A 25,101-nucleotide genomic window follows, 5' to 3' on the forward strand; every position below is an offset into this window, starting at 1 on the left:
TACTTAAGACTATATTAAGGCAATTTCCTTTCCTAGCAAGGAAAACTATCCAGCTTAAAACTATCCTCATTCACTGAACTCTTTTCTGGAAGTAGCCTTTAGGCAGGAGGGACCACCCTTGTAATACCCTTAACATTCCTAAGGGCAGGCCTAGAAATAGACGCTATAGGTAATCACTTATTGCTTAAGGTTAGTTACACCCTACGTGAGGGTCCTGGGTCCTGGGTCCACTCTGATTGGTTAACACTCTAAATGTTGTAATTGGATAAACCTGCTGTCAATAATATTGTATAGTAATGATTGGATCACTGTACCTATGTCACAATTTCCTGTAACTCCCCCTTCCCAAACTCATAAAAGCCCTACCCCATGGATCCACCACACTGGTAAAGTCTGTGAGCCTGAGGTTTAGGCCCAGGCGAGCCTAAGCCCGTAATAAAGCCCTTTGCTTTTGCATGTGCGCGGGGGGGGGGAGAAGAATGCCCTAGACGTTTGGGTTGTACCAATATTTCTCAAAGGAGACATGAACCTGCTTGGTGAAGTACTGTATCTACTGTTTTGTAGATAGAAAACATCTTTGTGTGTTTAGTGGCATGGGTTGAATGTGTTCCTGCAAAATTCCAATGCTGCAATACTAACTCCTAGGACCTAAGAGAGACAATATACAGACAGTGTCTTTAAAGAGGAAATTAAGTTAAATCAAGGTCATTAGGGTGGGCCCTCACCCAATAAAACTGGTGTTCTCTAAGAGAAGAAAGTTAGGACCCAGACACTTAAAGGGAAGAAGATGTGAAGATACAGGGGAAAGAGGCCATCTACAAACCAGGGAGAGATGCCACAGAAGAAGCCATCCTTGCTCATACTTGATCTCATACTTCTAGCTTCTAAAATTACAAGAAAATAAATTTCTGTTATTTAAGACACCCAGTTTATAATTATAGTTTCGTATGCATATATTTTCGTATATCCTATGGAACGTGTTGCTTAGAGTAGAAGAGGGATGGAAATGGCTAAGATTTCTGAGGGCAGATCTGTGGAAGACACAGGAAGAAGAGACACTGGAAATGAATGGAAAACTACAGATAGTCTGAGCGTCCCATTGGAAGCAAAGTTCTTAGACCTGGGAAGCTTGCTCGATAGACCCACTTTTATTTTCTTCCTCAGTGTTTACCTTTTTCTGTATGATCTTAATCCCGGAAATACTTCTGAAGAACTCAAACAACACAAATGCCTCAAATACCTTTGTATTCTTAGGTACAGATGGTCCCAGCTCTTGAATCACAAATACAAGTAAAACAATTAATTTAAATGAAATTATAAATTCATCAATGTGATTATTAAAATAGAATAACTCATTCATGTATGATACTACTTTTTTTTTCTTAAGGAAGAACTTGTGATTTTCCAGAAATAAAACATGGAAATATATATGATGAAGACAGGTATAAACAGGCCTTTCCAGCTGCTCTGGGAAAGTATTTCTACTACTCATGTGATCACAGCTTTGCGTCTCCTTCACAATCACTCTGGACTAAAATCACCTGCACAGAGGAAGGATGGTCACCAACACCAAAGTGTCTCAGTGAGTAAATACCCTGGTCACTATCTGGATGAATTATTCAGTCTGTTCAGTGAGTGGAGAAGGGGATGGGGGAGGGGCATGTCACAGAGTTGAGACAATCATAGAGTCAGGGGCTAGAGGAACCAGCCAAGACAAGATAGCATTTCCTCCTTTTATAAGAAGCTGTTTGTGGAAATCAAATCAGAAAAAAAAATAAGATGTAAACTTTTGTGGAATATCTAAATCTTTTCATTTTAAATATGGTGGTCAATACTGTTAACTGCTAGTATTTAATTTAAACCCACTCATTGGTAATTGTATGAATGTAGTAGGTTTTCTCAAGAAAGTTTATTTTTATGTGTCATATCTGATTCAAAATGTGCTGCTTCTTCCAATATCCAAGAAGTATTTTGTTTACTATTATCCTTAATTTTGTGTTTTTCATTTAATCACATCTTTGGTTGTTTTTTAAAAATTTTTAATGTTTGTTTATTTTTGAGAGAGAGATAGAGACAGGACACAAGTGGGGAAGGAACATAGAGAGAGGGAGACACAGAATGTGAAGCCGGCTTCAGCCTCTGAGCTGTCTGCTCAGAGCCCCACACAGGACTTGAACTCACCAACCATGAGATCATGACCTGAGCTGAAGTTGGATGCTCAACCAACTGAGCCACGCAGGTGCCTCACACATCATTGTTTTTTAAAATTACGTGTGCCTTACTCACTCAATGAGTAGAGAGAAAAGCAGAGAAGTAAAGAAGACAGTCATGAAAGAGAAAAGCAAAAAAGGCAAAGGAGATAAAAAAGACATCTTCTTCAGAAAGCAATTTAGACAATCAAATGAGAAACAAAAACTAACTTTTCTGATATATAAATGAATTGTACAAGTGTAGAATGTTTTATATATATATATACACATGATGGTTGATGACATTACATATTATTCTTTTCTTTTTAACTTGCACTAACTCATTTTTAAGAAACAAATTTTTGTGCTTGATTTCTCTTTTAAAGCTTGAAAAATACTTCTTCACTGCAAGATTTATATTAATCATCTTTTGGGTTTTTAGGACAGTGCTTTTTCCCTTGGGTGGAAAATGGTCATTCTGCATCTTCAGGACAAACACACCAGGAAGGTGACACTGTGACAATTGTCTGTGGTACGGGCTACCGTCTTCTAAATAGTCAGAACAACATCACATGTACAGAGCGTGGCTGGTCCATCCCTCCTAAATGCAGTTCAATAGGTAAGTAAAATACTGTCCTTTGGGATCCTATATTCTTTTTTATTTTATAAAGAAATAACATCATGAAACATATGCAGTCTTGCTGTTGCTATTTTTACCTTTTTAGTTTTAGGGTTTCAGTTGCGTCTGAGTAGATATGAAAGTTTCTGGATAATCACCAGAAAATCATTTTGTCCATGTAGACAATATTAGATACCACCAATCAAGGACACCTGGGTGGCTCAGCTGGTTGAGTGGCCAACTTTGGCTCAGGTCACGATCTCACCATTGTGAGTTTGAGCCCCGCACTGGACTCTGTGCTAACAGCTCAGAGCCTGGAGCCTGCTTTGGATTCTGTGTCTCCCTCTCTTTCCCCCGTCCCCGCTTGTGCTCTGTCTCTCAAAAAAAAATAATAAATGTAAAAATAAGATCAAGAGCATAATGAAAATTTTTGAAAGATACTTGCATGTTTCAGTGACACAAATTTAATGTTTATAATGAAATTATGCAAAATCAGTTGACATGAGAATACATTAGATTTTACAAAGTGTGTAATAGTTAAAAGACAACATTTGCAATATCTTATTGCTAGGAAAAAACATAGCTACTTGGCATTTATCTTTTTTGGCAAATGCTAAATTTACATCATTTAAAGAGTAGCACAAATGTATTGATTATTTTCACATTGTTAACTTTGTGCTTCTGAAATTTAGGTTTCCAGGGTATAATTTATAACATAGAAAACTCCTTCATAAAAAAATGCCAAAAATAGGAATATATTGGAGCTGAAGTTGAGTTGGAGTTTCTCATACTTTTAATGGAAACTAAACAATTGCTGAATGTGAATGAGGTCTGGGGAATAATAAGATTCCTAAAGATAGTCAAAGCCTCCAAGACAACAATATCTATTCTAGCCCTCCATACTTTCCCATACATGATTAATTCATCTGATCAATATTGTGAGCTTTTATATGCCAAACACTACCAAAACTGTTGGAGATCAATGCTCTACAAAAGTCAGTATCTCTTTATTCATAGACTATTATGTCAAGTGGAAAACTAATAGTAAAAATAACAATAATTTTTTAAAAATAGAAAATTAAAGATTAAAAATCATGCACATTGTAAAATATAATATTAATAGTGACTTGAGGAAGGTCATATTTCACATAAGATAGTTTCTGAATCTTTTCCAACCTTCAAGATGGCATCTGGAGAGGTTCATAGCCTTACGGCATCAAAAGGTTTGGACTCATTAAAGCCAAACAAGGAAGCCAATGTGGCTGGCCCATAATGAGCCAAAGTGTTGAAATAATTAATTTAGAAGTTATAGGCCATAATATATATTGCAGATTTTAGTCCGTGTGCAATTAATTAGAAACCTTTGGGAGATTTTAAGCAGGCAAGTGACACAAAATGAGTTTAAAACAAGATCATTATGGTTGCAATTTTGAAAATGAATCTGAAGTGGTCAAGAAGAGAAGGGAGGAGGGCCAATAAAGAGAATCTAGATGTAGCATGTTCTGGGGTATGATAAAATGGAGAAAAGAAGTATTTTTCTGGGGTTTTAGATTATGTGATTTGCGACATAGAAAAAGAGAGAATTGGACTGTCTGATATAGGCTGAATATTATAGTATGTCAACTATACTTTTAAATAAATGGAAAATAAAAAAATTAAGAATCTTAAGAAACTCCAACGGAGTAATATATATATATATATTCTATATATATGGAAATAAACAATATGTATACAAGTTGGGTCTGACAATTTGTTCACACACAAAAAATCTGCAAATAAAAACCATAATGAAATATCTCTTCATTCTTGGTGGAATGGTGATTATCAAAAACATAAGAGATAACAAATGTTGGTGAGGATGTGGAGGAAAGGGAAATTTGAGCACTATTGGTGGGAATGTAAATTCATATAGCTGCTATGGAAAATAGTATGGGGTTTCCTCAAAAAATTAAAGTAGAAATACCATATGATCCAGTAATTCCACTGGGTATATATCCAAAGGAAATGAAATTATGATCTTTGAAGAGAGATCTGCACCCACATGCTCATACTAACAGTATTCACAATTTTCAAGAGGTAGAAGTCATGTAAGTTTCCACTCATGGATGAATGAATAAAGAAAATGTGATAGATAACAGAGCATTATTCGTCCACAAAAAAGAAGTAAATCCTGCCACTCGCAAGAGTATGAATGGACCTTGAGGGCATTGTGCTTTGTGAACTAAGTTAAATAGAGAAACACAAATACTCTATGATCTCGTGCATATGTAGAATCTAAAAAAGCCAAATGCATGGAGACAGAAAGTAGAATGGTGATTTCCAGGAACTGGGGGTTAAGGGAAATGGGGAGATGTTGATCAAAGTATACAAATTGCCAGTTATGAGATGAATCAGTTCTGGGGATCTAATGTATAGCATGGTGACTCTAGTTAACACTATACTATAAACAATATTGGAAGTTGCTAAAGAACAGATCATAAATATTTTCACCACACACACACAGATACACACACACACAGGTAATTATGTGAGGTGATATATGTGTTAACATTTTTGTGATAATTTTTTTACAATATATACAAGTGTCCAATCTTCATGTTGTATATTTTAAACTTATGCAATGTTATTTGTCAATTACATCTCAATAAAGGGGGTGGGGGATAAAGCATTTCTCGTAGACAGCATATATATGATTCCCATTTTTAAAATTCTTTCTCCAAAACTCTGCTTTTTAACTGGAGAGTTCAATCTACTTAAAGTAATTACTGATACTAAAGTTCTGACGATTGCCATTTATGTTTATTTTTGGTATGTCTATCTTTTTTGTCTTCAATGTCTTTTTAAAAATATTTAATGGATTTTTTATAGTGAACCAGTCTGATTCCCTTCTCATTTATTTTTTATCTAAAAATCTGCTTCTATACATCTTCATTCCTTTTCCTTTATATTATCATCACATAGCATGTCTTTGTCCTTTGTATTTCCATTGATATATATTTATAATTATTGTTTATGTATTTGTCTTTTAAGAAAAAATAAGAAAATAATTATTATATTTTATAATTATAAATATATTTATAAAAAATAATTAGCATTTTTTATTTTAATTTTTTTTTTGAGAGAGAGAGAGCAAGAATGTGTGCATGCAAGTGTGGGAGGGGCTAAAAGAGAGGGAGGGAGAGAATCATAAGCAGGCTCTATGGTCAGCACAGAGCCTGCAGGGCTTGATCCCACAACTGTGAGATCATGACCTGAGCCAAAAATCAAGAGTTGGACACTCAGCCAACTGAGCCAGCCAGATGCCCCAAGGAAAAGAATTAAAAAAACATAAATATAATAAAAATGGCTTTACGTTTACCTTTCTTACCTATAGTTACCTAACAGTGACCTTTACCAATGTTCTCTATGTCTTCATTTAGCTTCAGCTTACTGTCTGATGTCCTTATACTTCAGCCTTCAGCATTTCATGTCTACTTATAACAAATCCTCTTAGCTTTTGTTATATGTCTTCATTTCTCCTTCAGTCTTGAAGGACATGATTAAAATTTCACCAATGAATTATTTCTTTCCTCAGAATCACACAAGTCTTGATACTACATATTTTGCTGCTTCTTAGATACATAGGATATTTTGTATATAATCCCTAATAGTTTAACATAACATAGCAGTACATTAAAAGAGGCAAATAAAGTATGGTTTATCATAATACTTTTAAAAGGTGCCACAGTTTGATTACTCTGGCAAGATCAGTTGTCAGTGATGGATGGGGTTTTGGCCTGATGTTGGGATCTGGAGCTGATGGCCAAGAAAGAATTCTTGAAGATATCTTTGGTTCAAAAAAGGGGATTTTATGAAAGCATGGGGACAGGAGCCTTGGGCAGAAAGAGCTGTGCTGGGTTCCTGATGGGTAACTGATTACATACCATCAAGTTGGGAGGGGGTTAGGGATAGAGTAAGTCTCTAATGTATTTTGTAAGTAAGGTTTCCAGGATTTTGAGGGGTTAGGTGTTGCTAGAAAACGCTATTTATTACCTTTTACTAAAACCTCAGTCATGAGACCTTTCAGATGTATATCAGGGGACCAAAAGCTTGGAGTATGATTGCCAGCATATACCTTGGGGAAGTTGAGATAAAGGAAGTTTCCAAAGGAATTTTTATATGTTCAAGTAGATATAGGTTCCAGGGAGTCAGGATAATGTTAAGCCAGGATTCCCTTTTGCCCCCAGCAAAGTGTCATCATCACGGCAGCTGAGCTCCTAGAGGTCACTCGGCCTGTTTCAAGGACTTGTCAGTGGGCTATCATTTGCCTTTCGTTTCCCACATCACCTGGCAAGCACTTCACCCCTTTCCTTTGTTCTTGGGTAGCCAGTATCATCGGGGAATAGTACACATGTTCTACCTACGTGGAGGGTGGAGGTGGGGAGGGGGAGCTTGTACTTTGCCCTCAGCTTGTGTTATACTCCCTCATCAGCCGAGGGTGGATGGTATTTAGAAAGGAAACAAAGGGAGATGAGAAAACTAGCTTTATTTTAATTGTGCAAAAGCAGATTGTAAAACTGATATTTTCAGTTATCATATATGGCTTTTACCTTATGTCGACGGAGGATAAGTCTTTTTGTAATCTTGACTGAAATTTGCTATTTAACTGGTATGATAATTTTTTCTGGTATGATGTGTGTGTGTGTTTTCCACACCACCAAAGCGGTTACTGGACACCAGCAGGGTGTCCTTCTATTCAACTCAACTCTGACACTATCTACCTGGAGACAGCACAAAATCCCACAGATTATGGGCTCTGTCTTACAAGACTTCCCCTAGCCCCTTCGCAAGCCCATTGCTAGTTCAGTGTGTCCCCTGTGCTTCTAACCAAATAGCTATAGATCAGAGGTTCCTAGGGCCGTCTCTATGTCAGTTAATTTACTAGGGCAGCTCACAGAATTTAAAAAAAAAAAAAACCACCCCACTTTGTTTACCACGTTACTAGTTTATAATAAAAAGCTATTACTGAGGAATAGCCAGAGAAAAGGGCTGCACAGGGCAAGATATCTGGTAAAGGGCATGGAGCTGCCACTCCGTCTCTGAGTTCACCACCCTCCCAGCACCTCCATGTCCCCTCCATCCCGGAAGCTCTCAAAACCCTGTCCCTTTCGGTTACTATAGAGGCTTCATTACACAGGCATGGCTGATTAAATCCTTGGCCTTTGGCCATGGATTCCCCCTCCCGCCTCTCTCCCCTCCCTGGGGGTCAGGACGGTAAGGCTGCAAGTTCCCACTCTCTAAAGACAGGGCTGGCTTCTCTGGCAACAAGCCCCCATCCTTGATATTTCCAAAAGTCACCTCGTTTACATAACTAGAGACACCTTTATCACACTCATCACTTAGGAAATTCCAAGCATTTAGGAGCGCTATTGTAGATGTGGGAACAAAGACTAAATACATGTTATAAATCATATCACAACTATTAACCATGTTGCCAGTAAATTGGAATTGTGCACATTGGTAGCAAGCATAATATCTCACAGCTCTTTTTTGTTTGCTTAAAGAATTTTCTTCTATTTGTGTTTACAAGAACTTTGTTTATTATATTTTCTTTTTTGATCAAGTATTTGTTGAATTATATTCAGTTATCACTTTACCTGCTTTGGTTAGGATGTTTAACCACTAATAACATTCTTTTTCCGGGCTTGAAAGTTTGTGCTCTGCTAGTTTAGAAGTTGGGTCAGAAGATACAATGCTTCCCTTAGGGACAAATCAATATTTCCTTTTACAGGAAGTTGATGATAAATCTATTATCTTGGGCCTCTCATGTCATTGAACTAACCGGCATAGAAGTGGATTATGTACACAGCCTGGGGATATTGAATTGAATTGCGACAGGGTTACTGTTTACTACTACATGATCAGAGCAGGGAGATTGTATTCGAATGCAGAAAATTCCGAGGCTCTTCCTTTACGCTTCTCCTTTACACTGGGAGAGATTTCAATGGGAAAACCAAACTGACCCACTTCAAAACAACCAATCTTGGATCTTTCATGGCAATGACGTGCTCTAATTTCTCTGCTGAAATCCTGGACTTCTACAAAAGCTCTCTTATCCAGGGGTAATTGTTGAAATTGGCATTCTCTTGGGGGTCCTAAGACTGTGACTGAGAGGGGCCGGTGCTGATTCGCAGGCTGCTTCAGGGTTCAGAGCCAGGGCCAAAATCTGTGTACCTATTACAATACCCAGGGGTGGGTGAGACTCCTCCCATATCCCTCGGCAGGTGGTGCTGGTTACAGGGTCAAAGTCAAATGGGTGTGTAGCCCAGTCCTCAGGGTTACAGAGGTGTTTCTGCAGTCCCAGCTGGAGCGATGATTGGTAAGTTGGTGGCCTGGGTGCAGACTATCTTTTCAGACAGCTCTCCTTGTTCTTAGATTGCACCAGGATTTCACAGTCTCCTACCTGAATCCCATATCTCCCAAAAAAGGCATTTTGCCTGTGGATAGATGCCATGTGGTAATTACTGGGAAGAAGGATTTATGAGAAATCTCTTTTCGGCCATCTTGCTGATGTCACTCATTCCTTGTGTATTTTTGTTTTTATGTCTTCATTTTTTACTGTTCATTCTGTCTGGAGCTTCTTGTTATTTGGCTTGATTTTTCTCATAATTCCATGTGTTTTCACTTTTAATTTTTTATTTAGAAAGATTGCTTTGGCTCTTTTCTTCTAGTCATTAAATTACTAAATCACTAATTACTTGACAACTATATGTTTAGTTTCCATTGCTCATTTTATTTTATTTTTTTTCATTTATGAGAAGAGTATATTCGCCCAAAATAAAGTTCACCACAGACCAACATACATTATAACATCATTTGATAAAATGGTTACTAATGAAACTAATGCACTAGAGATAATACACGAGGGAATGGGACTCTGTCACCTTCTGTGGAGTACAGTATTGGACATGCTGACAGCCTTAATGCCAAGGCTCACTTTAAAAGTCACCTTTTTTGGGGCGCCTGGGTGGCTCAGTCGGTTGAGCGTCCGACTTCGGCTCAGGTCATGATCTCACAGTTTGTGGGTTCAAGCCCCGCATTGGGCTCTGTGCTGACAGCTCAGAGGCTGGAGCCTGCTTCAGTTTCTGTGTCTCTCCCTCTGTCTCTGCCCCTCCTCTGCTCATGATCTGTCTCTCTGTGTCTCTCAAAGATAAATAAATGTTAAAAAAAGTCATCTTTTTTCAGATATGAATTATATACAATATAAGTGACACATATCAATGTGCAGGCCAATGATTTGACAAATGTGTACATGTATGTAACCAAATCCCAATCAAGCTAGACACAATTTTGGAATGTTTCCACAAAATACTTCAGGTTTTGGCAATTCTGGTTGAGCTATTTTTTATTTGTTAAAAATTAAAAAAAAATTTATTTATTTACTTACTTATTTACTTATTTAGAAACAGACAGACAGAGCATGAGAGGCAGAGGGGCAGAGAGAGAGGGAGACACAGAATCTGAAGCAGGCTCCAGTCTCTGAGCTGGCAGCACAGAGCCTGACACAGGGCTGAAACTCACATACTGTGAGATCACGACCTGAGCCGAAGTTGGATGCTTAAATGGCTGAACCACCCAGGTGTCCCTATGGTTGAGCTATTTATGAACATTTAAATTCAAGTCTTTGAACATATATTAACTATTTCTTGGATAAACACTTAAAAGGGAAATTGTTTTGTTACCTGATATGTGTGTGAATAAATCTATGAGTGACTGCCATACTGAATTTCAAGTTGACGGTGGCATTTTATATTTCCACCATCAATGATTAAGAGTTCTAGTTGATTCTCATCTTCACTAACAAACAGGCTGGTCAGTTTTTAAACTTTAACCACACTGATGCTTGTGTAGTGGGACGTCATTGTGCTGCAGTTTTGCTTTCCAGGTTAGTCAATGATGATGAGTATCTGCTTGTCTGTTTGCTGGCCATTTTTTTTTTTTAAGTTTTACTTATTTATTTTGAGAGAGAAAGAGACAGCACAAGTTGGGGAGGGGCTGAGAGAGCAGGAGAGAGAGGATCCCAAGGAGGCTCTGCACTGCTAGCACAGAGCCCGATGCAGGGCTTGAACTCACAAAACTGCAAGATCATGACCTGAACTGAAACCAAGAACTGGATACTAACCCACTGAGCCACCCAGACACCCCTGTTGGTCATTGTTATATATTCTTTTGTGAAATGTTGAATTTCCCCCCAACTTTAATTGGGTAGTTTGTCCTATAATTCAGTTGTAATAGTTCTTTAAATAGTTGGGATATAATTCCTTTATCAGAAATGTAATTTGCAAATATCCTCTCACATTCTGTGTCTTGTCTTTTGTGTTTCTAACAGTTTATTTTCAGGAACAGATGTTTTAGCCTTTGATGAAATCCAGACTGGCCAGTCTTTATTTAAATTCTAGTTAGTTAATGTAGAGTGTAATATTGGCTTCAGGAGTAGAGTTTAGTGATTCATCAATTACACATAACACCCAGTATTCATCCCAAATGCCCTCCTTAATACCCATCACTCATTTAACCCAATCTACACCCACCTCGCCTCTAGCAACCCTCAATTTGTTCCTGTATTGTTAAAAGTTTCTTATGGTTTGCCTCCTTCTTTTTTTTTTTCCTTGCCCTATGTTCATCTGTATTGTTTTTCAAATTCCACATATGAGTGATATCATATTGATATTTGTTTTTCTCTGATTGAATTATTTCACATAGCATAATACTGTCTAGCTCTAACCACATCCTTGCAAATGGCAAGATTTTATTCTTTTTGATGGCTGAGTAATATTCTATTCTATATATATATATATATATATATCTTTATCATCAGTTGATGGGTGTTTGGGCTCTTATCATAATTTGGCTATAATTGATAATGCTGCTATAGCTATTGGGGTACATGTGCCTCTTTGAAGCAGTATTTTATACCCTTTGGGTAAATAACTCACAGTGCAATTGTTAGATTGTAAGGTAGTTCTATTTTTAATGTTTTGAGGACTTTCCATACTGTTTGTATTCCAACCAACAGTGTAAGATGGTTCCTTTTTCATCACATCTGCTGCCAACATCTGTTGTTTTTCGTATTGTTAATTTTAGCCATTTTGACAGTAATGAGGTGATGGCTCATTGTGGTTTTGATTTGTGTTTCCCTGATGATGAGCAATGTTGGCATCTTTTCATTTGCCTGTTGGCCATCTGGATGTCTTTGAAAAAATGTCTATTCATGTCTTCTGCCCATTTCTTAGCTGGATGGATTATTTGTTTTTTGGGTGTTGAGTTTGATAAGTTCTTTATAGATTTTGTATACTAACCCTTTATTTGATATGTCATTTGCAAATATCTTCTCCTTTTTCATTTGTTGCCTTTTAGTTTTGTTGATTGTTTCCTTCGATATAAAGAAACTTGATCTGAAAGTCCCAATTGTTCATTTTTGCTTAAGTTTCCAGACATGTATCTCATAAAAAGTTAAAGAGGTTGCTGCCTGTGTTCTCCTCTAAAATTTTGATGATTTTCTATCTCTCATTTAGGTCTTTCATTCATTTTTAATTTATTTTTGTGTATGGAGTAGGAAAGTGGTCTAGTTTCATTCTTCTGCATGTTGCTGTCTAGTTTTCTCAATAACATGTGTTGAAAAGACTATCTTTTTCCATTATGTATTATTTCTTGCTTTGTTGAAGATTATTTGACAAAAGAATTGTGGGGCTATTTTTGGGTTTTCTATTCTATTCCATTGAGCTATGTGTCTGGTTTTGTGCCAGTACCACACTGCCTTGATGATACAGCTTGATGATTATAGCTTCACTGAAATCCAGAAAGGTGATGCCTTCAGCTTTTCTTTTCTTTTTCAAGATTGTTTCGGCTATTCAGGGTCTTTTGTGGTTCCATACAAATTTTAGGATTGTTTGTTCTAGTTCTGTGAAAGATCCTCTGGTATTTTGATAAGGAGTGCATTAAATGTATAGATTGCTTTGAGTAGTATAGACATTTTAGCAGTGTTTGTTCTTCTAATCTATGAGCATGGAATACTTTTCCATTTCTTTGTGTCCTTTTTCATTTCTTTCATAAATGTTCTATAGTTTTCAGAGTACAGAATTTTTATTATGTCTTTGGTTAGGTTTATTCCTAGGTACCATATGGTTTTTGGTTCAATTATAAATATGATCAATTCCTTGATTTCTTTTTCTGCTGATTTATTATTGATGTACAGAAGTGCAACAGATTTCTGTATGTTGATTTTGTATCCTGTAACGTTGCTGAATTTGTGTATCAGTTCTAGAAATTTTTTGTTGGAGGCTTTTGGGTTTTCTGCATAGAATATCATGTCACCTGCTAATAGTAAAAGTTTGACTTCTTCCTTGCTGATTTGGTTGCCTTTTATTTCTTTTTGTTTGATTAATGGGGCCAAGACTTCCAGTACTATGTTAAATAACAATGGTAAGAGTAGACAGCCCTGTCTTATTCTTGATCTTAGAGGAAAAGCTCTAAGTTTTTCCCTGTTGAGGATGATATTAGCTTTTATACATGGCCTTTATGATATTGAGGTACATTCCCTCTATCCCTGTTTTTTGAGGGTTTTTGTCAAGAATGGATGCTATATTTTGTCAAATGCTTTTTCTGCATCTCTTGAGAGGATCATAGGGTTCTTATACTTTCTTTTATTAATGTGGTTTATCACACTGATTGATTTGTGAATATTGAACCAGCCCTGCAGCCCAGGAATAAATCCCATATGATCATGGTGAATAATTATTTTAATGTTCTGTTGCATTCTATTTACTGGTATTTTGTTGAAAATATTTGCATCCATGTTCATCAGAGGTATTGGCCTGTAATTCTCTTTTTTAGTGGGGTCTTTGTCTGGTTTTGGAATCAATATAATGCTGGCCTTGTAGAATGATTTTGGAAGTTGTCCTTCTGTGTCTATTTTTTGGAACAGCTTAAGAACAATAGGCATTAACTCTTTAAATGTCTGGTAGAATTCCCTTGTGAAGTTATCTGAACTTTGTTGGGAGATTTTTGATTACTGATTAACTTTCTTTGCTGGTTATGGGTCTTTACAAATTTTATATTTCTTTTTGTTGCAGCTTTGGTAATTTATATATTTCTGGGATAATTTATATATTTATCCATTTCCTCCAAATCATTCAATTTGTTGAAACAAGTTTTCGTACTATTCTTTTATAACCATTTATATTTATGCAGTGTTGGTTGTTATCTCTCCACTTTCATTCATCATTTTATTTATTTGGGTCTTTTCTCTTTTCTTCTTGATAAGACTGGCTATGGGTTTATCAGTTGTACTAATTATTTCAAAGAACCAGCTCCTAGTTTCATTGATCTGTTCTGGTTTTGTTTGTTTGTTTCCATATCATTTATTTCTGTGCTAGTGTTTATTATTTCTCTCTTTATGCTGCCTTTATGCTTTATTTGCTGTTCTTTTCTAGCTCCTTTAGATGTAAGGTTAGGTTGTGTATTTAAGACTTTTCTCACTTCTTGCTTCCTTCTGATGACCACTTTTGGTACATCCCAAATGTTCTGGACTATCATGCTTTCATTTTCATTTGCTTCCATGTATTTTTTAATTTCTTCTTTAATTTCCGGGTTAATCCATTCATTGTTTAGTAGGATGTTCTTTAAGCTCCATGTATTTGTGGTCTTTCCAAATTTTTTCTTGTGGCTGATTTCAAGTTTCATAGTGTTGTGTTCTGAAAATGTGTGTAGAATGATCTCAATCTTTTTGTACCTGTTGAGGGCTGATTTGTGACCCAGTGTGTGATCTATTCTGGAGAATGTTCTGTGTACACTTGAGAAGAATGTGTATTCTGCTGCTTTAGGATGAAATGTTCTGAATAAATCCATTAAGTCTATTTGTACTAGTGTGTCATTCAAAGTCATTGTTTCCTCTTTGATTTTCTGCTTAAATGATCTGTCCATTTCCGTGAGTGGGGTGTTAAAGTTCCCTACTATTATTGTATTATTATCAATGAGTTTCTTTGTGTTTGTGATTAATTGATTTATATATTTGGGCACTTTCAAGTTGAGGGCATAAATAATTACAATTGTTAGATCATCTTGTTGGATAGACCCTTTATTTTGGTATAGTGCCCTTCTCCATCTTTTGTTACAATCTTTGGTTCAAAATCTAGTTTGTCTGATATAAATAAGACTTCTCTGGCTTTCTTCTGATGTCTGTTATCATGATAGATGGTTCTATTTGCAGATGTCTTTAGGTCTAAAATGAGTTTCTTGTAGGCAGTGTATTGATGGGTCTTGTTTTTTATCCATTCTGGTACTCTATGTCTTTTGGTTGGAGCATTTAGTCCATTTAGTTTCAGAGTGATTATCGATAGATATGAATGTAGTGTCATTGTGTTACCTATAAAGTTGATGTGTCTGGAGATTTCCTCTGCTCCTTTCTATCTTTGTTGCTTGTGGTCTTTCCTTCCCACTTGAAGAGTCTCTAATATTTCTTTCAGGGATGGTTTAGTGGTCATGAATTCCTTTAGTTTTTGTTTTTTGGGGAAACTCTTTATCTTTCTCTCTATTATGAATGACAGCCTTGCTGGACAAAGAATTCTTGACTGCACATATTTCCCATTCAGCATGTTGAATATATCATGACACTTCTTTTGGTATACTAGATTTCTTTGGAGAGATCTGCTGCTAACTTTATTTGTATTCCCTTGTAGGTTGGAATTTCTCCTTGCTGGTTTCAGGATTCTTTCCTTATCTCTGTATTTTGCAAAATTTACTACAATATGTTTTAGTGTTGTCCTGCTTTTATTGATTTTCATAGGAGTTCTGTGCCTCCTGGATTTGGATCTCTGTGTCTTTCCTCAGATTAGGGAAGTTTTCAGTTATAATTTGCTCAAATAAACCTTCTGTCCCCTTTTCTCTCTCTTCTTTTGGACTCCTATGGTATGAATGTTATTTTGCTTTATGGAATTGCTTAGTTCCCTAAGTCTACATTCCTGATCTAATATTTTTCTTCCCCTCTTTTCAGTTTCATTATTTTTCCACAGTATTATCTTCTGTATCACTTATTTGTTTCTGTTTCTTCCATCCTTGTGTTCATTGCATTCAGTCAGTTTAGTGTCTTGGTTATAGCATTTTTTTTTTTCAATTTCTACCTAACTAGTTTAATCAAGTATGTAATTTGCAAATATTTTTTCACATTTTGTGTCTTATCTTTTGAATTTCAAGTAGTTTATTTACAGAAACATATGCCTTAACTTTCAATAAAACCCAAAGTAATCAGTTTTTAAATTTTTTTATTTTATGATCTATATAGGACATTTTTTTCCAACTTCAAAGTTGCAAAGATTTGTCATACTTTTTTTTCTGGAAAGTTTAATATGAACTCTTATATTCATACCTGTGATTGATTTCCAGATATTTTGTGTATGGAATAGGGTTCATCTTTATTTTTTCTCATATGGATTTTCAGTTGATTTACACACTTTGCTAGGAGTGGCATCATTTTACTCACTGAATAGCTTGTCATATTTGTCAAAAAGCCACTAAATATAGGGGTATGTGTGTTTGTTTCAATTTCTGGACTTTTAGTCTTTCACACTACTCTTTATATTTATCCTCATGTCTCTATGCTCTCCCTTGATTACTGTAGTGTGAGTCCTCCAATTTGTTCTTAATTGTGGAAGGTAGATTAATGGCTCATGTCTGATCCCCGGTACCTGTGATCATGGTACCTTACATGGAGAAAGCAACTTTTCATATGTTATTGAGGTTAGGAGACTTGAAATGGGAAACTTATTCTGGATTATCTGAATGGGTTCAAGGTAATATCATGCAGAAAGGGATGTGGGATGGAGATAGGCAGAGAGGGAAGTAGAGAAAAATGAATGCTGAGGTGAAAGATGGATCAGAGAGAGAGAGAGAGTGGCTGGCTTTGAAGATAGAGAAAGAGACCATAAACCAAGGAATGTGGGTAACCTAAAGAGGCTGGAAAAGGCAAAGAAACTGATTCTCCCTTGGAATCTACAGAAAGGAACAGAGCCCTGGCAACACTTCGACTTTAGCACAGTAATATCTATATCAGATTTTTGACCTACAGAATTTGAAGATGATAAGTTAGTGTTGTTAAAGCCTCTAAATATGCGACTTTCTTTTGTAGTGGCAATGAAAACTAATATATTAATTTTTACAACTGTTTTTGCTTTTCCAGCTGTTTTCCATTTTCTTTGAGTTTTAACATTACCTTGTCAGCTTCTCCAGAAAGTCTACTTTATATGTCTGTCTGTCTGTCTGTCTGTATAGTTGACACACAATGTTATATTAGTTTTAGGAGTACACCTAAGTGATTTAACAAGGTTATAAATTATGCTATGTTCACAAGTATAGCTACCATGTGTCACATTACATTATTATCACAGTGTAATTGACTGTATTCCTTATGCTTTGCTTTCTATTCCTGTGACTTATTCCATAACTGGAGGTAGTGGAAGTATTTCCCTCTCCCTTTCTCCCTTTTTACCCAACCCCTCACCCCTCTTCCCTCTGGCAACCATCAGTTTGTCTTCTTTGTTTATAGTTTGGATCCTGCTTTTTGTTTATTAATCTTTTTTTTTAATTCTGGTTATGAGTGGAGTCATATTGTATTTGTGTTTCTCAGTCTGATTTATTTCACATCACATAATACCCTTTAAGTCTATCCATGTTGTCTCAAATGAAATATGTTCAAGTCTTAATCAAAGTAAACAAATTCTTAACTTAGTCTTTAAAGAAGTAACTACTTGTGTCTATTCTCTTAACGCCAAAATTACAATTCAAAAACAGGATGACTGTAAACCAAACTCTGATGTCAAATAATCTCTTTTTAAAATAATTTTCTTGTGGCTTATAAATTCATTTAAAATTTATATAATTTGTATATAATGTTTATTTTACTAAACTCAAAGGGAAATATCCAGGAAAACTCTCATTTTTAATGGTCTCTACAGAAAAGTCTATCAATCTTCTACTGAAGGATGGGAGAGAAATTTAAAGTATAGAAGCTTAAATCTTACAAAAAATATTGTTTTATCTCAATTTCATCCATCTCACTTATAAATTTATTATAAGTTTTTTTAATGACAGTTCAACTATTGATTTTAAATTCCACTTGAAATATACTTAGAATCCCATTTGTTGATTTGTTACTCACTTTATAACTACATTGGAGATACATTTTTTTTCTACTCTGATGTTTCTGGTGTGAATCCACCCATAGTAGAAAATGCTATTATACCAAATAAGATACCTAGGTATCCATCTAATAAAATTCACACCTTATGAATACATCAAACCTTTAGACTTGTTTGATGAAGTAAAAGTGATGTTTCAATGGAACCTGGACAGAGCTACCTTAGTGCAAAGGAAGACTATTTCACTCCAAATTTTATTATTATTTCATCTCCAAATTTTAGAGAATATATTAAAGATAAAATATGTTGCTATAAATATGTAATGAAGTAATTCTAATGGAATATTTTAAAAATACAAATAAAATGATGGTACCTAAATTTCACTTTTTTTTCAGACTGAACTAAGTAGTATAGTGTATTTGTTTCATAAAAGGTTTGATCAGATTAAAAGAACAGTTGGAATCATGGAAAATTACCCTATCATAAGCATCAGTTATTTCCTGAGGAATAAATGTATTAAAGATATTTTCAGTACATTTGACAGACCAAGAAATTTCACTTTGAGACACAAAATAGGCAGCTGGTGTGTGATCATAGAATGTGATACAAATTTGGGGTTCTTCAACATGGGGATTATATTTCAAGATAGATTACTGGCTTGTCCAGGGAATTACTGTATACCAAAAAGAAGACTGAGAACTTGGTCATGGGACACACTAATATTTAGAGTTCAGGAAATTAAGGGAGTCAACAAAGGAGATATTATATTAGCCACTTGTAGTTTTTCAAATCAACTTTTGCCTGACACATATACAGTGAGCCCACCTATGTTTCCATGTTTGAAGTAAGTTTCTTTTAGATGCCATACAGTTGGGTCTTGTTTATTTGTCCACTTTGCCATTTTCTGTCTTTTAACTGAAGTATTTAAACCATTTTTACTTAAAGTCATTATTGATAGATTAGGCACCATGATAGGCATTTTATTGTCTGTTTTGTGTGTTTCCTGTGTCTCTAATTCCTGTTTTCTTGCCTTCCCTGTAAATTTTTGGGAACATTTTAAATTCATTTTATTTTGATATATATATTGTTTTTGAGCCTATCTCTTTGTATAGTTTTATGAGTGTTGCTATAGGTATTAAGATGCACATATATAGTGTATCATTCCCCCCAGTATTGACATTTTACCACATCAAGTGAAATGTAGAAACCTTGTTTTTATTTAGGCCCATTTATTCTCCGCATATTAAAGTTCTTAAGTATTTCCTATACATAAATTATCATGTGATATAGTTTTCCTCAAATATTAAACCTTATGATATGATGTAAATTTGTACAAACATCAAACATAGTTTAACCAACTAACTAGGAAAAAGACAGTCTGTTCTATTTCCCCTATTTTTATTAATTCCATTGTTTTTTTTCTTCCTGCCCAATGTCTTAATTTTTCTGTTAACTTTTCTTTTCTATTTAAAGAACTCCTTTAGAAATTCTTTAAGGACAAGTTGGCTGGAGACAAATTCTCTCAGTTTTCCTTTATCTCAGAATGTCTTCATTTATTTCTCCCTTAAATCCTTCAGAATAGTATCCCTGGATATAGAATTTGGGGTTGACAGTTCTTCCTGGCTCCATGGTCACAGGAACACCCCATGGATATTTGAGTCCTTTCTTCCCCAAAGGTTTGCATAATTTCTATCTGTTTTTGATATTTTTTCCATTTCTTAATAGTTTTCTGAAGTTTGATTATGATGTATCTTGGCATGAATTTCTTTGGGTTTAACATGTTTGGAGATTTCTCAACTTTTTTGGTACATATGTTTATGTATTATGACCAATTTGGGAAATTTTCAGCCATTATTGTTTGAAATATTTTCTTCATCTCCAACCTCTTCACCTTTCTTTTTCTCAGTTATCTCCTCTTTGTCCATTTGTTTTTGTTTGCTTCTTTTCAGTCTATTTCCAAAATGAATAATTTGTATTGCTCTATATTCAAGTTTATTTATCCTTCTGGCATCTACAATATATTACTTACCCCATCCAGTGAGTTTATATTTTAATTTTATTTAAAAAAATTTTTAATGTTTATTATTTATTTTTGAGAGAGAAAGAGGGAGAGAGACAAACAGAATGCAAATGGTGAAGAGGGAGAGAGAGAGGGAGACAGACACAAGATCCAAAGCAGGTTTCTAGGCTCAGAGCTGTCCACACAGAGCCAGAATTGGGGCTCAAATTCATGAGTACCTTGAGATCATGGCCTGAGCTGAAGTCGGATGCTTAACCGACTGAGCCACCTAGGTGCCCGGCCATCTTGAATTTTTAAAAACCATTGTCAAATAATTCCAATATCTGTGTCATCTCAGTGTGGTCTTCAGTTGACTTTCTTTCTCTTTTGAGATTTTCCTGGACCTTGTTTTGATGAATGATTTTCGATTGTATTCTGGATATTTAGGGTATTCTGTTTTAAAACTCTGTATTTTATTGAAATATTTTATTTATTAGGTCCTCTTTACCATCATACAGGGTACAAGTTCAGGCTTCCCACTTGGTCTCCACTGACACCATGGGAAGAGGGAGGGATATCTTATTACCTAGGAGTGTGGGTAGACGTCTAGACTCCTTACTTGGCCTTTGTTGATCAAGGCGGAGAAAGGGGTGGTTTTAGGTTTCTTCTATGGTGTTTCTATGGAGTAATTCAGGTATTGTCAGAAAAGTCTCTGTCTTATTAGGCCTTGGCAATGTTTTATGTTGCTTTTTACAATATGTTCAGGATTTTTAGTCATACTTAGCAAAAGGAATACACAGAAATATTTTTCCCTCATCTTGTCCAGAATAGGAAGCCAGCAGTTTCCTTTCACATTATACAAATTTGTAGTTCTTTGACTTTTATCAAAGGGATAGGTATTTATTTTGTAATAAAAATGAAAAAAAACGATTCTTTTTGATTGCTGAGTAATACTCCATTGTGTGTGTATATATATATATACACCACATCTTCTTTATCAACTATGTGATTGGAAGTAGACAGTATTATGCTAAGTGAAATTTGACAGTCAGAGAAAGAAATATCATGACTTCACTCATCTGAGGACTTTAAAATACAAAACAGATGAAAATAAGGGAGGGGAAGCAAAAATAATATAAAAAGGTGGGGACAAAACATAAGAGACTCTTAAATATGGTGAACAAACGGAGGGTAACTGGAGGGATTGTGGGAGTGGACTAAATGGGTGAGGGGCATTAAAGAATCTACTCCTGAAATCATTTTTGCACTATATGCTAATTAACTTGGATGTAAATTTTAAAAAATAAATGAAAAAAATAAAAAATGACTAGAGATCCAGTAGATACAATATTACAATATGTTGTATAAATACTTAAAAAGGGCATTTCTTTAAGCTATCCAGGTATTCAGCATACATTCTCTAAGAAAAGCATTTTTTAAGACTGAAATAACACAAGGCAGACATATTTGTTAAAATTTTATGTGTGCTTTCCTGTAGGGTGAAAGGAAGGGCTTAAAAGTATAACTCTTATTGTAAGAGATTAAAATCATTTATGACAGCAGAAATCACAAGTCTTGATATTCAGTACTGAGCTATATTTGTATTGCTTTATTTTAACCTGTATTTTTTTTTGGTTTTTCAATAAATCAAATACTGTTTTTTAGACCCTAACAGAAAATGTGGGCCTCCTCCATCTATTGACAATGGAGACATTACCTCGTTCCCATTAGCAACATACCCTCCAGGATCATCAGTGGAGTACAAATGCCAGTCCTTCTATGAACTTCAGGGCAACAGCCAGATCGTATGCCGTCATGGACAGTGGTCAGAACCACCTAAGTGCTTAGGTAAATATCTTAATATTCTCATAGATCCTGGGAAAATCTGTGTAATGAATATGATGTATTTGTAGAATTTTCATGGATTAACAAACAACCATTCTGTTGAATGACTAACTACCAAATATTAACATGTGAGGAAATTAAGTTGGAAAAATTATTGTTCAAACAATAACAGCAACAAAAGATCCTTTAAATTAAATTTATTCCCGTGATAACTGACCTTTGTATCTTTGATTATGATAATTAATGATTACACATTAAACACAGTACCTCATTTTTATATCCTGAATTGTTTAAAATGATTTAAATCTACATGATGGATTTTCAGTGAGTTGGTTTGGAAAGGTTTGAGAATGAAGCCTTCGACCAACGTAGAATATTCTACTTGTAAGTCTGAAATTCTGTGGAAAATATTCAATGTTTTATGTTCCTATTTTATACTTTCAGATGCATGTGTGATATCAGAAGAAATCATGGATAAACATAACATACAGTTACGATGGAGTCCTCAAAAAAAAGTTTATTCTAAAACAGGGGATATGATTGAATTTGAATGTAAAGCTGGATATCATAAAAAGACATCATATTATACATTTCGAGTAACCTGTCAGGATGGGAAACTGGCATATCCCACTTGCGTAAAAACCGATGGTTAAAATATAGCCCTAAAATTAAAATATGTACATTTATTCCAAATTTTTCATTATGAATCCAATTCTTCTCAGTTATTGTTTCAACTATTGCTTAGCCAATTTTTATACGTAAATCAGAATTTGTGTTAAATATTAGGTGGATGATGTAATCTGAGAGTCAAATGAATCATTTCTTAAAAGCACCACATTAAAACTTGGTGAAACAAAATGCTGTGTCCTATTTGTGAAATATCTGTGGCAAGAAATTAGATGAGGTCACTCAGTGCCTGCTTCCATCTATCTTTCTGGTGACTTTCTCCAAGATTTCTCCATAACTCCTGAGAATGCCTGAGGCTCTCCATTTCAGAGGAAATGGGGGGTGGGGGGAAGCTTGCACTCGTCTTCAAAATAATATTACTTCACAAACATATGAAAACCCATATCATATCTATGTTAGTAATAAGATGTAAGTAGTTATCATTTACTTTTGCTTATCTATCAATAGATATATATGCCAAAAAATGATGAAATGCGTAATCTCCTACAAGATGTCTCTCTAGCAAACATAATAATTCAAACAAATCATAAAGAGGATTTTGAATCTAATTAGGTACATAACTATTATAACATGACATTAAGAGATTTTATTTATTTATTTTTTAAGAAGAATATTAAAAAAATTTTTTGATATATTTATTTTATTTTATTTTTTATAATAGTTTATTGTGAAATTGGTTTCCATATAACACCCAGTGCTTCTCCCCACAAGTGCCCCCCACCATGACCATCACCCCCTCCCTCCTTCCCCCTCCCCTTTCAGTCCATGGTTCATCTTCAGTATTCAGTAGTCTCCCTTGATCTGTGTCCCTCACTCTTCCCTGCTCTCTTTCCCCCTTCCTCTCCCCATGGTCCCCTGTTAGAGCTATGAGTGCAAACATATGGTGTCTATCCTTCTCTGCCTGACTTATTTCGCTTAGCATGACGCCCTTGAGGTCCATCCACTTTCCTACAAATGGCCAGATTTCATTCTTTCTCATTGCCATGTAGTACTCCATCGTGTATATATACCACATCTTCTTGATCCATTCATTAGAAGTGCTGATGCATAGGAGCACATGTACCCCAATGTTCATAGCGGCACTTTCTACAATAGCCAAATTATGGAAAGAGCCTAAATGTCCATCAACTGATGAATGGATAAAAGAGATTTTAAAAGTCCAAAAACAAGTATAGATACACACACAGACACACACACACACAGACACACACTATGCTTTGAACACTGAATAAATGTTTAGAGAGCAAAGGTTAGCAGGAAGTATGATAGAGTATTTATAATAACTTTAATTAAATTTAGATCATCTCTAAATTCTCCAATTTAGAAGATTTATTATCCAATTTTTCTCTTTAATATATATTATCTTTGAACCATAAGACATGTTATTTAAAATAAATATATATAAAAAGTAAGAAAATACACATCAAGAACTATAAAGACCTCTTCAGTGATGATCTTCAAATCTGAAAACATTGTCATAATTTTGCTGTCATAGATGTCTTTGGAACCATTCAATGATAAGAGTCTAAACTATGACTTTTATGTTCATTTCAAACAATAATTAATTTCAGTTGACTATGAACATTTTAAATTTCTACAAAAATACAACTTTAAGATGAAAATAAGGATATACATAATTAAAATATTTTGAGGTGATATCTTATAACTTTGCATCAAATTAAGTGGCATTCTTACTTAGAATGAGGAACCTGGCTGTCAGCAACGGAGTCAATTTGTCTAAAGGTGAATCACTGGACAGCAACTTTTCTCATATCGAAAGTAACACGGTTAACAACTCTCAAGTTACCTTTGCTATTAATGTGTGTTTTTGAGGCTTAACATACATATAATCGAGTACAGAAAGGTGCATTAATATCACGGTGATCTTAGCCATTTTGCATACTTATACACCCATATACCACCACCCAGATCAAGACAGAAAATTTCCAGTTACCCCTTAAACAAACCCTGTTGTGATACCTTTTAGTTTTTGTGCTACTCATCTCCAAAGGTAACCAGTGCTCTGAACTTACAAACCATGATTCATTTTCACTGTGTTTGAACTTTATATGAGTGGAATTATACTCTGTTAACATCAAGAAAATATCTGATTTCCATCCAAACTGTTGCAGGTGGCAATAGGTCCAACTTGTCAAGTTGTAGCCATTGGATAAATATCGAGAGCAACAAACCCATTTATCTCTTCTCCTAACTTGAACATGTTGCTTTATGAAAAAAGCTGCTATGGGGGGACATAGTCTGTAACTTGTGATGGATAAACACTTCTTCTCTTAAGAATCTGTCTATGTGTGGAATCAGTTGCCAAAGAATTTCCCAAAGGGGTTGTGCCATTTTAATATTCCTGCAGTGAAGTATGAAAGTTCTGGCTGATTTTGATCCTTACAAAAACATGGAAATGGCAAGCTTTTAAACATTAGCCATTCTCTGAGCATGTAGTGATTTTTAACTTATTTCTCTTTCGAGTTTCACTGATGAATAGGGATATTGAATGTATCGCACATAGATTTTTTTGCCATTTTTAAGTTGGCTTGTTTTTTCTCTTGGTATATGAAACTTGTCTGTGAAAGACAT

The 25,101-nt window shown here is 35.1% G+C and overlaps 1 protein-coding gene across 5 annotated transcripts in view; it reads left to right on the forward strand.

Annotated features, from left to right (window-relative positions):
• Nucleotides 1-22,680, forward strand: part of LOC115286676 (complement factor H-related protein 2-like) — a 47,625-nt gene extending 24,945 nt beyond the window's left edge. For all 5 annotated transcript variants that reach the window (XM_029933097.1, XM_029933096.1, XM_029933098.1 and 2 more), the window contains 4 exons: nucleotides 1,388-1,582; nucleotides 2,632-2,808; nucleotides 21,643-21,825; nucleotides 22,267-22,680. In XM_029933097.1, coding sequence (XP_029788957.1) covers nucleotides 1,388-1,582; nucleotides 2,632-2,808; nucleotides 21,643-21,825; nucleotides 22,267-22,475 — 764 coding nt within the window. In that variant the 3' untranslated portion in view covers nucleotides 22,476-22,680. The remainder of the gene's footprint in view (nucleotides 1-1,387; nucleotides 1,583-2,631; nucleotides 2,809-21,642; nucleotides 21,826-22,266) is intronic.
• Nucleotides 22,681-25,101: the final 2,421 nt, after the last annotated feature.

The sequence above is a fragment of the Suricata suricatta genome, chromosome 3, assembly GCF_006229205.1.
Source record: "Suricata suricatta isolate VVHF042 chromosome 3, meerkat_22Aug2017_6uvM2_HiC, whole genome shotgun sequence".
NCBI lineage: Eukaryota > Metazoa > Chordata > Mammalia > Carnivora > Herpestidae > Suricata > Suricata suricatta.